The following is a 13,875-nucleotide window of genomic DNA, read 5'->3' as shown; positions in this document are numbered from 1 at the left end:
TCACTTGGACCCCGCGAAAACGGTCAACTTTCCAAGCTACAAGCAACAATTCCAGGTAAACAAATATGAAGTCAAGGCGGAATCAGCGATTAAGAACTTACTTCAATGTACCGTTATGCACAGTGGGTCATGTGCATACGTGAACGCATGTCTGCACATGGGTGCACATGACTTCACGTTCAAACGTACTTTGAACACATCGAAATATCCATTTCCGACCCTAATCTAAGACGATCTAGCCATGTCCGTCCGCCTGTCGGTTGAAATCACGCTACAGTCTTTCAAAATAGAGATATTGAGCTGTAACTTTGCACAGATTCTTTTTTTTTTTTTTTTCAATAAGCAGGTTAAGTTCGAAGATGGACTATGTCTTGATATAGCCCCCATATAAATCGATCCGCCGATTTAGGGTCTCAGGCCCATAAAAGCCACATTTATTATCCGATTTTGCTGAAATGTGGGACAGTGAGTTGTGTTAGGCCCTTCGACATCCTTCTTCAATTTGGCCCAGATCGGTCTAGATTTGCATATAGCTGCCATATAGACCGATCTCTCGATTTGGGGTCTTAGGCCCATAAAAGGCTCATTTATTGTCCGATGTCGCCAAAATTTGGGACAGTGAGTTGTGTTAGGTCCCTTGACATCTTTCTGTAATATGGTACTAATCGGTTCAGATTTGGATATAGGCCCCATATAGACCGATCCGCCGATTTAGGGTCTTAGGCCCATAAAAGCCACATTTATTGTCCGATTTCGCCGAAATTTGGGACAGTAAGTTGCGTTAGGCTCTTCGACAGCCCTCTTCAATTTGGCCCAGATCAGTTCAGATTTGTATGTAGCTGCCATATAGACCGACCTCTCGATTTAAAGTCTGGCCCCTTCTTCAATTTGTTCCAGATCGGTCCTGATTGGATATAGCTGCCATATAGACCGATCTCTCGATTTAAGGTTTTGGACCCATAGAAGGCGCAATTATTCTCCGATTTCGCCGAAATTTGGGACAGTGAGTTGCGTCCGGCTCCTCGATAACTTTCTGCGATTTGGCCTAGATCGGTCCACATTTGGATATAGCTGCCATATAGACCGATCTCTCGATTTAGGGTCTTAGGCCCATAAAAGCCACATTTATTATCCGATTTCGCCGAAATTTGGGACAATGAGTTGTGTTAGACCCTTCAACAGCTCTCTTCAATTTGGCCCAGATCAGTTTAGATTTGTATGTACCTGCCATATAGACCAATCTCTCGATTTTAAGTCTTGGCCCCATAAAAGGCACATTTATAATCCGATTTCGCTGAAATTTTACATAGTGACTTATGTTAGGCTTTTCGACATCCGTGTCGTATATGGTTCAGATCGGTTTATATTTGGACATAGCTACCAAATATTTTGACCAATATTTTGTTTTACAAAATTGAACAATAACTTGTACTTATTAGACCACTCAATATGCGTGTCGAAATTGGTCCAAATCGGACCATATTTCAATATAGCTGCTATGGGAGCATAAATTATGAATTTTTCAACGGATTATGACGAGCGATGGTTTAAATATATACCCGAGGTGGTGGGTATCCAAAGTTCGGCCCAGCCGGCTTTTTACTTGTTGATCTTAAATTGCCTCATTTTTGGGCTGTTTTAAGCGGGATTTTACAATTGATGTTATTGTTTGTTAAGAATCTAATGTTTTTTTGAAAAAGTCTAGAAATTGAAACTGTTTTTTCAAAATCGCATTGCGCAGCGGTAAATTTATGCAGCGGTATGAAGTTTGGCCCCAGGAAATTACATTCGAAATAGAAAATGAAAATATGCCCCTTTAAAAAATACTTTCGTCTCTTAGGGGCATTTATTGGGGCCAATTTGGGTTTTCCTCAATTAAATCTGAATTTTTCCAATTAAATTGGGGGGTAAATAATATTGGGGCATATTTTCCTTCAATTTGGGTCCATGTTGGTACTCATATGTATTTTTTTATACCCTCTACCATAGTATACCAATTTCGTCATTCTGTTTGTACCTACTCGAAATATTCGTCTGAGTCCCCATAAAGTATATATATTCTTGATCGTCATGACATTTTATGTCGATCTAGCCATGTCCATCCGTCTGTCTGTCGAAAGCACGCTAACCTTCGAAGGAGTAAAGCTAGCCGCTTGAAATTTCGAAATTTAGTGTAGGTCGGTTGGGATTGCAAATGGGCCATACCGGTCCATGTTTTTATATAGCTACCATATAAAACGATCTTGGATCTTCTTCTTGAGCCACTAGGCATGCTATATGTATTTAAGCAGTTCGCTGGATGTCCTTTTCTTTATCCACAATTCGTTCCATGGTTTTAAACAGAAAGGACGTAAAGATTATAGGCCTGTAAGACTTTGGTATCACATAACTTGCCTTGCCAGTCTTGGGTGTAACACCACCTTTGCCTCCTGCTAGGCTTTCGGAGTATATGCAAGTGCCAAGCACGCTATGAAAATAGTGGCCAAATGAGGAGCCAGATAGTCGGCCTCCTTTTGTAGTAACGCCGGAAATATTCCAACAAGTCATCCATGGAGGCCACCGTAGCGCAGAGGTTAGCATCACCGCCTATGACACTGAACGCCTGGGTTCAAATCTTGGCGAGGCCATCAAAAAATTTTTTTCAGCGGTAGTTTCTCCCTCCTAGTGCTGCTGCCATGTAAAACTTCTCTACAAAGAGGTGTCACACTGCGGCACGCCGTTCGGACTCGGCTTTAAAAAGAAGCCCCCCCATCATTTAGCTTAAACCTGAATCGGACTGCATTCATTGATATGTGAGAAGTTTGCTCCTGTTCTTTACTGGAATGTTCATGGGCAAAATTTGAATTTGTATTAAACGTTTATCGTCATTTTATCTACCTCAGTTTTTGCTGTAGTTGAAGCAACTTCAACAGCAGCAACAACAACAACATTTACAGCGCCATCTGTGTAGAAGCAGTGAACTTGCTGACAACTGATCCAAACATAAAACAGGGATGGCAACTTGAATATGCCGAAAAAAAAACATCGCAATTGTCAGCTGATCACTTGTTAATCATCTTTATTGACAACATGTTCGTCTGCCAAAAGCCATAATAAAATTTATCAAAAAATTGGTGTTAGGTGATTTTATTTTTATTTTAAGTTCTTCCATACGGGATGAACTTAAACAAATGATTTAATTGTTGTTTGAAAAGTTGAATATTCTTAATTTAATAACAGCAGACAGTTTTAGCTGATATCAGCGAACTAATTTCTCTGAGTGTACTACCTACTAGTTGACCAATGAGTAAAATCCGAAGATCAATTCTTTTTGAAGTTTATTACTGCAATTGGTTTTACAAAACTAAAAAATGACCACCAGAATTAAAGATATGAACTTGTGGCCAAATGATTTTAATTTTGGACCACTGTGTGGCACACAGGACTGAATGTATGATTGCAAAAACAAGTATCTCTCATTACTGTTATCGTTTTTATGTAACGAATGTGTATCGCTATTGAGCTATAACTTGTAACACCTGCGGGAGGTTATTGGTCACATTAAAACTTGCTGTGGGTTTTGCGTTGGTCGGCAAGAGCCCTTTAATAACGTCCTCGGTTAAAAAAGTTCTGCATGCTGAGCTTTTCGGGCTTATCTACGCACATTCAAAGCCCTGATGTATTATTCATTTTTTGATTTAGTCATCTACAAAAAATTATGAAATTTTTTAGTTAAACCGTAGAAAGTATGATTGAAAAAGGATGAACAATACCTCAAGTGTTTTTTTTTTGCAAAAATTACTAATCCCATACCACTAAGTAGTGATCACAAGATAATACTATCCTAGATTCCAACAACTACTATTCAGCAAAAATGAATCATAATAAATGCTTCTATGGGGATTTTTTATGTATAGGGTTTTTATTGCTTGTCTAATCATTTTATTAGTCTCCCTAATCAGCTTTTGTGCTATCTGCTTTTTCTTGCGTATGATAATTATTTTAATATGTTCTTTGTTTTTCTTGCGTCTCTTTGCAGGAAATGGCCTTAAGTGCCACTTCACCAGCGTTTGCTGGCTGGAAGGTTTCCCCAATTCCCTTAGACTTTGATGTCTATCTATTTAATTGGACAAATCCTCAAGATTATTTTATAGGATCGCCACGTAAACCACGTTTTGAACAATTGGGCCCCTATAGATTTCGTGAAACTCCCGATAAGGTGAATATAGTCTGGCATGCGAGTAATCATTCGGTATCATTTCGCAAGAAGGCCACATTTCATTTTGATGAACGGGGAAGCAATGGAACTTTGAATGATATTATAACCACAGTGGATACAGTAGCGCATGTAAGTTATAACCACACTGAAAACAATTCTGTACTAGGTTTTAAGATTTTAATCGGTGATGAAGAACTAAATTTAACTATGCACAATTTTTAAGGAAAATTTTCTTTGGTAAAAGATTTTTTTTAATGAATTTTAGTATTTTTTTACATTACATTACTGTAAACATACATCTTTTATGAAGGTTGAAGGCTAGTAAGTTGGTGTAGAAGAAACATGTAAAGTTTTTTTACTCTGAAGAAAAAGTTTCTTTGGTCTATCATACTTTTTTACGGATTTTAAATATTCTTATACGCTACACCACCATTGTGATACAGGTTATTATAACTTAGAGCATTTGTTTGTAACACCCAGAAGAAAGAGAGATAGATCCATTGATATGTATACCGATCGATTCAGAATCACTTTCTGATTCGATTTAACAATGTCCTCCTGTCTGTCCGTCTGTCCATGTTAATTTGTGTACAAAATATAGGTCGCCATTTTCATCCGATCGTCTTCAAATTAAGCACATACATTTTTTTGACGTAGAGACAAAGCCTATTGAAATAGGAAAAAATCGGTTCAGATTTGAATATAGCTCACATATATATATTCGTCCGATTTGCAGTAATAGTGCAAATAAATGGTGATTTGTAAATCGATTCTCTCGAATTTTGGCAGGAAGGATTTTCTTTAGAGTTTTAATATTACTAATGAATTTGATTAGATTTAGATACAGCTCTAATATATATACGTCGTCCGATTTTCATATCTAGAGCCACTGCAAGCGCATTTATTGACCCATTCTCCCAAAATTTTGCACAAAGCTTTCCTCAAAGACTACTACAATATCCATAGAGTTTGGATTTAGATGGTTTAGATCGGATCGGTTCAGATTTAGATATAGCCCCCATATATATGTGCATCCGATTTTGAGAAATATTGCAATAAAGTGCTCAATTTGGTAACCGATTCTCTTGAAATTTGGCAGGAAGGATTTTCTTATGATTCTCGATATTACTGGTGAACTTCATAGAAATCGGTTCATATTTACATACAGCTGCCATATGTATTTCGCCCGATTTTCACTTCTATGGGTTGCCCAAAAAGTAATTGCGGATTTTTTAAAAGAAAGTAAATGCATTTTTAATAAAACTTAGAATAAACTTTAATCAAATATACCTTTTTAACACTTTTTTTCTAAAGCAAGCTAAAAGTAACAGCTGATAACTGACAGAAGAAAGAATGCCATTACAGAGTCACAAGCTGTGAAAAAATTTGTCAACGCCGACTATATGAAAAATCCGCAATTACTTTTTGGGCAACCCAATAGAACCACTATAAGCGCATTTATTGACCCATCTTCTTAAAATTTTGTGCAACGCTTCCTCGAAAACTACTACAATATCCGTAGAGTTTGGTTGAAATCGGTTCAGATTTAGATATAGCTCCCATATTTATATTAGTCCGATTTTGAAAAATGTTGCAAAAAAGTGCTCAATTTGTTGACCGATTCTCTTGAAATATTGCGGGAAGGATTTTCTTATGACCCCCGACCTAACTGGCGAAATTCATAAAAATCGGTTCAGTTTTAGATATAGTAGACATATATGTATATCGCCCGATTTCACTTCTAGAGCCACTTCCCAAAATTTTGCACAACGCTTTCCTCGACGACTACTACAATACCCAGTTTGGTCGAAATCGGTTCAGATTTAGATATAGCTCCCCTATATATGTTCGTCCGATTTTGAGAAATATTGCAAAAAATTGCTCAATTTAACCGATTCTCTCGAGATTTGGCCGAAATGTTTTTTTATTGACTCTCTATATTACGATATTACTAACCCACTTGAAAACATCCTGCGAAGTCCACCACAATTGGTACAAAATTAGATATAGCTCCCACTTTGTACTTAAAAGTTGGTGTAGGCGCTCGATTTTTGGCTTTCCTTACTGGGTTTTCCCTGGATTGTAATATAATGGACCCTTAACTATTCGTCTTAATATTTAACCCTGAACAATCATCCTTTGTAAAAACGACAACACGCGAATTTATTTTCGACCAGGTATCTAGGGGAACGCCTCGATCCAAAATTTTGGTCCCAGTATCTAGGGAGGGCACCGACCCGAAAACTCACTGAAATGAGTATTTTGGACGATCATGACAATATGGGACCTACAGGAAAGATATAAGGGAGGTCTAAAAGGAGCAATAGGCTATAGAATTTGTTGATATCGTAAGGGCGCGGACCCTTCCCCTTACCCCAAAAGCACCACCCAAAAATAAGAGTGGATCGATCGAGAAAATATGGGACTCAAACGAAAGGTATTCGGTAGTAGAATACTTATCTGATAATAAACATTGGATCCGGTATCTAGGGGGCCGCCCCGTCTCAAAACTTCTTCAAAGAGGCATATTGGGTGATAATGAGAATATGGGACTTAAATGAAAGGTATTAGGGAGTAGATTACGAATATGGTCTTGGAGAAGCAATAGGTTATATATAAGTTGTTGATATCAGAATAGGAGGGTCAGCCGACCCTCCCCATTACCCAAAAAGCACCACCCAAAAATAAAAGTGTATCAATGGGGACAATATGGGACTCAAATAAAAGGTATTAGGGAGTAAATTGCGAATATGGTCTGAAAAGAGCATTCGATTATATATAAGTTTTTGATATAAGAAGGGGGTCTGACCCTCCCCATTAACCAAAGAGCATCACCCAAAAATAAAAGTGTATCAATGGGGACAATATGGGACCCAAATGAAAGGTATGAGGGAGTAGATTAAGAATGTGGCCTGGTAGAAGCTATAGGCTACAAAATTTTTTGATATCGTAATGGGGCGGACTCTTCCCCTTCCCCAAAAGCATGACCCAAAAATAAGAGTGGACCGATCGAGACAATATGGGATTTAAATGAAAGGTATTCGGTAGTAGAAAACTTATCTGATAATAAACATTGGTTCCGGTATCTAGGGGGCCATCCCGACTCAAAACTCCCTCAAATAGGCATATTGGACATTAATGACAATATGGGACTCAGATGAAAGGCATAAGGGAGTAGATTACGAATATGGTCTTAAAGGAGCAAAAGGTTATATATAATTCCTGATAATAGAAGGGGGCTGACCCTCCCCTTTGCCCAAAAAGTACCATCCAAAAGTTAAAGTGTATCAATGGGGACAATATGGGACTCAAATGAAAGGTATTCGAGAGTAGAGAACGAATTATATATAAAACATTTGGTCGAAGAACCTAGGGGGCCGCATCGACACGAAAACCCACTTAAATGAGTTCTTGGGCGATCTTGATAATATGGATCTCGAAAACCCTTCCTAAATGGGAATATTTGCCATACATGGCTATATGGGGTACAAAAAAAGGATGTAGTATTTAGGACTAGGTACCCAAATTGTCCTAGGTAGATATCTTTAGTATGTAAAACATATGGCGTTGTCATAATAACGAAAGCACATCGAAGCGGGCCGGGGTCAGCTAGTACTAATTAAATAAAATGAACTGAATTAAAAAAAAATTACAAAATTTGGGTTACCATTTTTGGTTACAGCGCCTAGAAATAGGTCGAAGGCAAAATGACGAAGGGTGACGTCAGTGTACAAAAAAAAGTATTATCTTCCTGGTTGAATAAAAAAGTATTCTCTAAGATTTAAAATGTCGTTGAAGATTTGGTAGTTGAGTTAGAAGAATAGGAGCGTCCTTAAATGTAATGAATCTAAGTGAAAAGAAGACTTTTCAAATATGTGAAGAAAACTGAGATTTAGTTAACGATGGAAGTTCGCAGCGAAAGGATGAATTCTCTAAACAAACCTACTGTTATTTCAATAGAACACTGAAATAAAATAGGCCTGGTTATTTGCCAGAAATTTTTAGCAAAATTCTTTGCCCTGGAAAAAATCTCTAATTTTAAGAAATTTTTATTAAATTCAAAGACAATTATTTTAGTAAGTAAGTAATAATCTTTAACTAGATTAAACCGAAAATTTCTAGAAATGCTTAATTTTTATTATGTATGAAAAACCAATGGAACATTTCTAATTGTTTTATTTCCATCTTCCTTTTACAGTCAGCGGCTTTGTTAACCAAAAATGGCAGTGGATTTGAAAAAGGTTTATTATCGCTGGCTTTAGGCAGACGGTCGGTGACTATAACAAAATCCGCCAGAGAATGGTTATTTGATGGCTACGAAGACTCATTGGTCTCCATAGGAAAGTTTTTTGCGAAATTTGTGAAAAAACATGAGGTTCCCTATGATCGTGTGGGTTGGATGTATACAGTAAGTTTTTCCTTACATTAAATAACATAGATGGTTAAAAATTTTAATTTCTTTCTTTCATTCCATTGTAGCGCAATGGCAGCTCTACCTATGAGGGGCATTTCAATATGTTTACCGGTGCTGATAATATTTCCAAAATGGGTCAAATACACGCCTGGAATTATAAAACCCATAATGGTGCCTTTGAGGGGGAATGCGGCCGGGTTAAGGGTTCAATGGGTGAATTCTTTCCACCCAATCTAACACCGCAGGATTCGGTGTGGCTCTATGTGCCGAATATATGTCGTGCTGTGCCATTAGATTACACCGAGATGGTGAAAATTCATGATGTTACAGCATTTAAATTTAGTGGCACCGAGAGATCTATTGATAATGGTAAGTGTTAGGTAATAAAAAAAAGCAATAAATTCGCCGTGTCGAACTTTTAATACACACCACGGTGAATATATTAGGTAAGGTTGAAAAGAGGGTGCGGATATTAATCCGCCCCATCCCACTATGAACATACATCTAGTGGCCACTATGGACATACGCTCTAAATACTAAAAAGTAACCTCGAAAAAAATGTTAAGTCAGGAATTCCGTTCTGCGTACAAAATCCCTAATTGTTTTCCATACCACGCTTCCTAGTTGGTTTATGTCTGGTATTGTGTCCCTACCTAAGTGCCGGTGTTTGTTAGCCTCGAAAGTCTGGCAATGACATAGGAAGTGCTCCAACGTTTCATCATCTTTCCCGCATGCCCTCCACATGGTATCATTTGCCACACCGATTTTGCATAAGTGAGCTCGTAGTCCTGTTATGAAACCGAAAGCATTACTGACCTCCTGCTTACTTCCTTGCTTGGATATATTTATTATCCTATTTTTGTAGAACTCTACTATATCCATATTAATATGCCAATATAGGCCTATATTAATCATATATGGTTCAGGTGCCGATAAGATTTATATTCCAAATTTCAATGAAATCGGGTAATAAATGCGGCATGAATGGCATAAGACCCTTAATCTCTATGGCAGATATATCTAAATATGGTCTAATCTGAACCATATTTGGGTCAAATGTCAGGAATCTTAAAGCAGCTCACTGTTTCAAATTATACCCAAAACGGATAATAAACGCCAATCGGCCAATCTGAACCATATTTGGATCGGACATCAGGAAGCTTAAAGCAGATCACTGTTTCAAATTTCAGCGAAATAGGATTATAACTGCGCCTTTTATGGTCTTTAGGCCCTAAAGCGGAAGATCGATCTTTGGGACCGCTATATCTAAATCGGCAGTCTTCATACAGCTTGCAAATTTGCCCATGAACATTCCATTAAGAAACTGGGGCAAACTTCTCACAAATCAATGAGTGCTGTCCGATTCAATTTTAAGCTCAATGATAGGGGACCTCTTTTTTATAGCCGAGTCCGAACGGCGTGCCGCACAGCGACACCTCTTTGGCAAAGTACCTCACAAATGTCGCCAGCATTAGGAGGGGATAACCACCGCTGAAAATTTTTCTGAGGTACCTGCCATGATTCGAACCCTGGCGTTCAGCGTCATAGGCGGACATGCAAACCTCTGCGCTACGGTGGCCTGCAGCTTACTGTTCCAAATTTAAGCGAAATCGGATTATAAATGCGGCTGTTATGGGCCTAAATATGGCCCGATATTCAGGTCGAATATTGGGGTCCCTAGTGGAACCCGCTGTGCCAAAATTCAGCGAAATCTGATAATAAATGTGCAATATACCCCCTATTCTGTGATTCCAGTTCACTGAAAAATACCACAGACCCACAGAGTTTAGGTAAATTTTAGGCACCTGCCGCTAAAAATACGAATGTGACCACCATAGCGCAAAGGTTTGCATGTACTGCTTAGTACCAGGGCCCTTTTCTATTTATTACCCGTGTACTATTTAGTTCCAGAGTACTACTATATAGTGCCAGGGTATTATTTAGTTACAGGGTACTATTTAGTACCAGGGTATAATTTAGTACCCGGGTACAATTTCATACTCGGGTACTATTTAAAGTACCAAGGTACTATTTAAAGTACCAGGGTACTACTTAATACCAGGGTACTATTTAATGCCAGGGTACTATTTAGTACCAGGGTACCATTTAGTGCCAAGGTACTATTTAGTACCAGGATACTATTTAGTAACAGGGTACTATTTAGTATCAGGGTACTGTTTAGTACCTGGGTACTATTTAGTACCAGCAATAGCTATGAGCATTGAGTTCCGATCTGTGTGGTCTTCACTGCTGTCACGAGAAGCTTAGCTACGAGCTACCGGGCGCGTCCACAAGTTGCGGATAGTGAAATGCTCCATACGGAGTAGCTGCAATGACAGTCGCGGACATTCAGCGGTATTAAGCGCAGAGTCTTAGTGATAGGTCGGGCGGTACCGGCTCTTGCACAAATGCTGAGTGCCTATGATGCTCGATATGACAAGACGAGTTATTGGCGCCTTTAAATAACCAATGGGCAGCCTGTTCCCACGGCGATCGGATCTTTGGACAGGAGCTTAACGAGGATACGCCACCTCCACATGGAAATGTGGCTACAACAACAACAACTATTTAGATCCAGGGTACTATTTAGTACCCAAGAGAAGAAGTGACTAAGAGAAGAAAACATTTTTGAAATTTATGGTTTGTGGGTGAAAAGTTTACTAATATTCCGAAAAAGGTTGCCTGATCTTATAAAGCAAAGACGACCCCTTGCAACTTAAAAAGCCAATAGATTCCGTGGCACAAAGAAATCAGTTCTTAAAAACATCTAAATCCATTCTAAGAATCGAAACTTCAATTTTATGTAATTATAATAAACAAAATGTCTCTTTATATTTGGTATTTCCAGGCACTCTTTATCTTGAAAATAAATGCCTCTGCGTAAATGGAAAATGTGAAGCCTCGGGAGTCTTTAGCATAGCACCCTGTAAATATAACTCTTCCATATATATGTCATATCCACACTTTTATCTGGCAGATCCCATATATCTGCAAGCCATAGAGGGTTTAAAACCCGAGAAAGAGAAGCATGAGTTCTTTATGACCTTAGAGCCGACATCAGGGGTACCCATGGATGTGGGTGGAGGATTTCAGGCAAATTATTTAATGGAGCCTGTTCCCGGTATAAGGTTAGATTTCTCATTCATTTTTGTTTTTGCAATAACTTTTAATTAAAATTATTTTCTTTTTGCAGCCCCTATCAGAGAATACCGCGCACCTTTATACCAATCATGTGGGCCGAAGAGCGGGTACGTGTGCCACCCGAAATAGCAGCTGATATTGCTTTAGTCCCCTTTATCACACTGATGGGACAAATAGTCACTGGTATCCTATTTGCATTGGGCTTCATTATGTTATGTTGGTATCCCACCAAGTTCATTACTCAACTGTGCCATGATCCCAAAGGGAAGAATGTCCTTTTAAGGTCACTATCCACACAAAAGAACACTGTCACGGTTAATATAGCCAAGCCACAGTATAGCAATAGGGAAACTCTTTCCCTGCTAGAACAAAGAAACGGTATTAATTTACTACGTGCCCAAAGTTGTTCCCTAACCGAGGGTTTAATTTATAACTCAGGGTCCCAGAATACCTCCAGCGATATGATATCTCCAAACTCTTAGGTCTTACACTCAAGTTGTATTCTTTATTTTTTGTATTGTATTCTTTCCATCTAATTCTATCATCCTTGTATCCTTATGGACAAAGCTTTTAAAGCTTTTCTGTTATTACCTTTATATATTGTAAATATTGTAAAAAATCAAATCACCATTAAATTTGAAATAAGTCCTTCGAGGAAGAGAGCTCTTTTTAGTTTGGACTTAAACCATTTCCTTGGTTATAGGAATATGTACGAGATGTTTTTGTATCACAAACATTTTGGTACATCAATCAGTATATGTAAATTTTTATATTCATAAGGTCACATCTACACCATTTCCATTTAAAATTAAGAAAAAAAACAACTAAAATTAAGATAAAGTATTGATGACACCAGAAGATGGAACTTTTAAATTTAGTGGACGGGATAATGGATTGAAACTTGTGTTTTATGTATCAGATAAACAATGGATAAACTCTTAAATTGTGTTTATCGTATCGGACAACCTCTATTTATCGGATAAATGACATTTATTGGATAAACTGTGTTTATTGGATAAACTGTGTTTATTGAACAAACTGTGTGTATCGGATAAATTGTGTTTATCGGATAAACTGTGTTTATCGAATAAACTGTGTTTATCGGATAAACTGTGTTTATCGGATAATCCGTGTTTATCGGATAAACTGTGTTTATCGGATAAATAAAATTATTCGGATAAACTAGGTTTATCGGATAAAGTAGGTGTATCGGATAAACTAAGTTTATCGGATAAACTAGGTTTACGGGTAAACTAAGTTTAACGGATAAACTAGGTTTATCTGATAAACTAGGTTTATCGGATAAACTAGGTTTATCGGATAAACTAGGTTTATCGGATAAACTAGGTTTATCGGATAAACTAGGTTTATCGGATAAACTATGTTTATCGGATAAACTATGTTTATCGGATAAAATATGTTTATCGGATAAACTATGTTTATCGGATAAACTAGGTTTGTCGGATAAAATGGGTTTATCGGATAAACTAGTTTTATCGCATAAACTAGGTTTATTGGATAAACAAAATTTTACAAATAAAAGATTTTATCGTAAGACTTTGTTTATTGGGTACACGATGATTATACGATAAACGATGTTTGTCGTATAAACGAAGGCTATCGTATATGTGAATAAACTATGGTTGGGGTAAAATCTATGGTTATCGGATTGATGAATAAAGTTTCGTAAATTATTGATATCGATAACTATTGTTTATCGATAATATATGGTTTTACATAATTTATATTAATGAATAACTTATGTTTATCGGTAAATTCTGATAATCAAAGTTTTTTTTATTTATCGATAAACGATGGTTATTGGATAAACGATGATAATGGGATAAACGATATTTGTGGGAGAAACGATATTTGTAGGAGAAACGATATTTATGAGATAAACAATATTTATGTTGATCGCTAAACTATATTTATTGAATAAATAATAAAACATAAATAAAATTAATCGAAAAGTATTGATTATCAGATACATATTTTTTTATCGATAAATGATTTTTATCGGAACACTAATATTTTTTTAATCGATATCAACATCTAACCTTTGTAAATTCAGCTGGTTTTAATGTGTTGGTTAACTTTTCGAATGCCAAAATTTCATTGG

The 13,875-nt window shown here is 37.2% G+C and overlaps 1 protein-coding gene across 1 annotated transcript in view; it reads left to right on the top strand.

Annotated features, from left to right (window-relative positions):
• LOC106091859 (protein peste) overlaps positions 1 to 12,653 on the top strand; it is a 58,298-nt gene extending 45,645 nt beyond the window's left edge. Inside the window, exons 3-7 of the mRNA XM_013258546.2 lie at positions 4,019 to 4,327; positions 8,397 to 8,606; positions 8,678 to 8,981; positions 11,461 to 11,740; positions 11,806 to 12,653. Of these exons, the coding sequence (XP_013114000.2) occupies positions 4,019 to 4,327; positions 8,397 to 8,606; positions 8,678 to 8,981; positions 11,461 to 11,740; positions 11,806 to 12,235 (1,533 nt within the window). The 3' untranslated portion in view covers positions 12,236 to 12,653. The remainder of the gene's footprint in view (positions 1 to 4,018; positions 4,328 to 8,396; positions 8,607 to 8,677; positions 8,982 to 11,460; positions 11,741 to 11,805) is intronic.
• The last annotated feature ends 1,222 nt before the right edge of the window (positions 12,654 to 13,875 follow it).

This window comes from Stomoxys calcitrans, chromosome 3 (assembly GCF_963082655.1).
Source record: "Stomoxys calcitrans chromosome 3, idStoCalc2.1, whole genome shotgun sequence".
NCBI lineage: Eukaryota > Metazoa > Arthropoda > Insecta > Diptera > Muscidae > Stomoxys > Stomoxys calcitrans.
The sequence above is the reverse complement of the archived record's forward strand: the minus strand, read 5'-3'. Positions and strand labels throughout refer to the sequence as shown.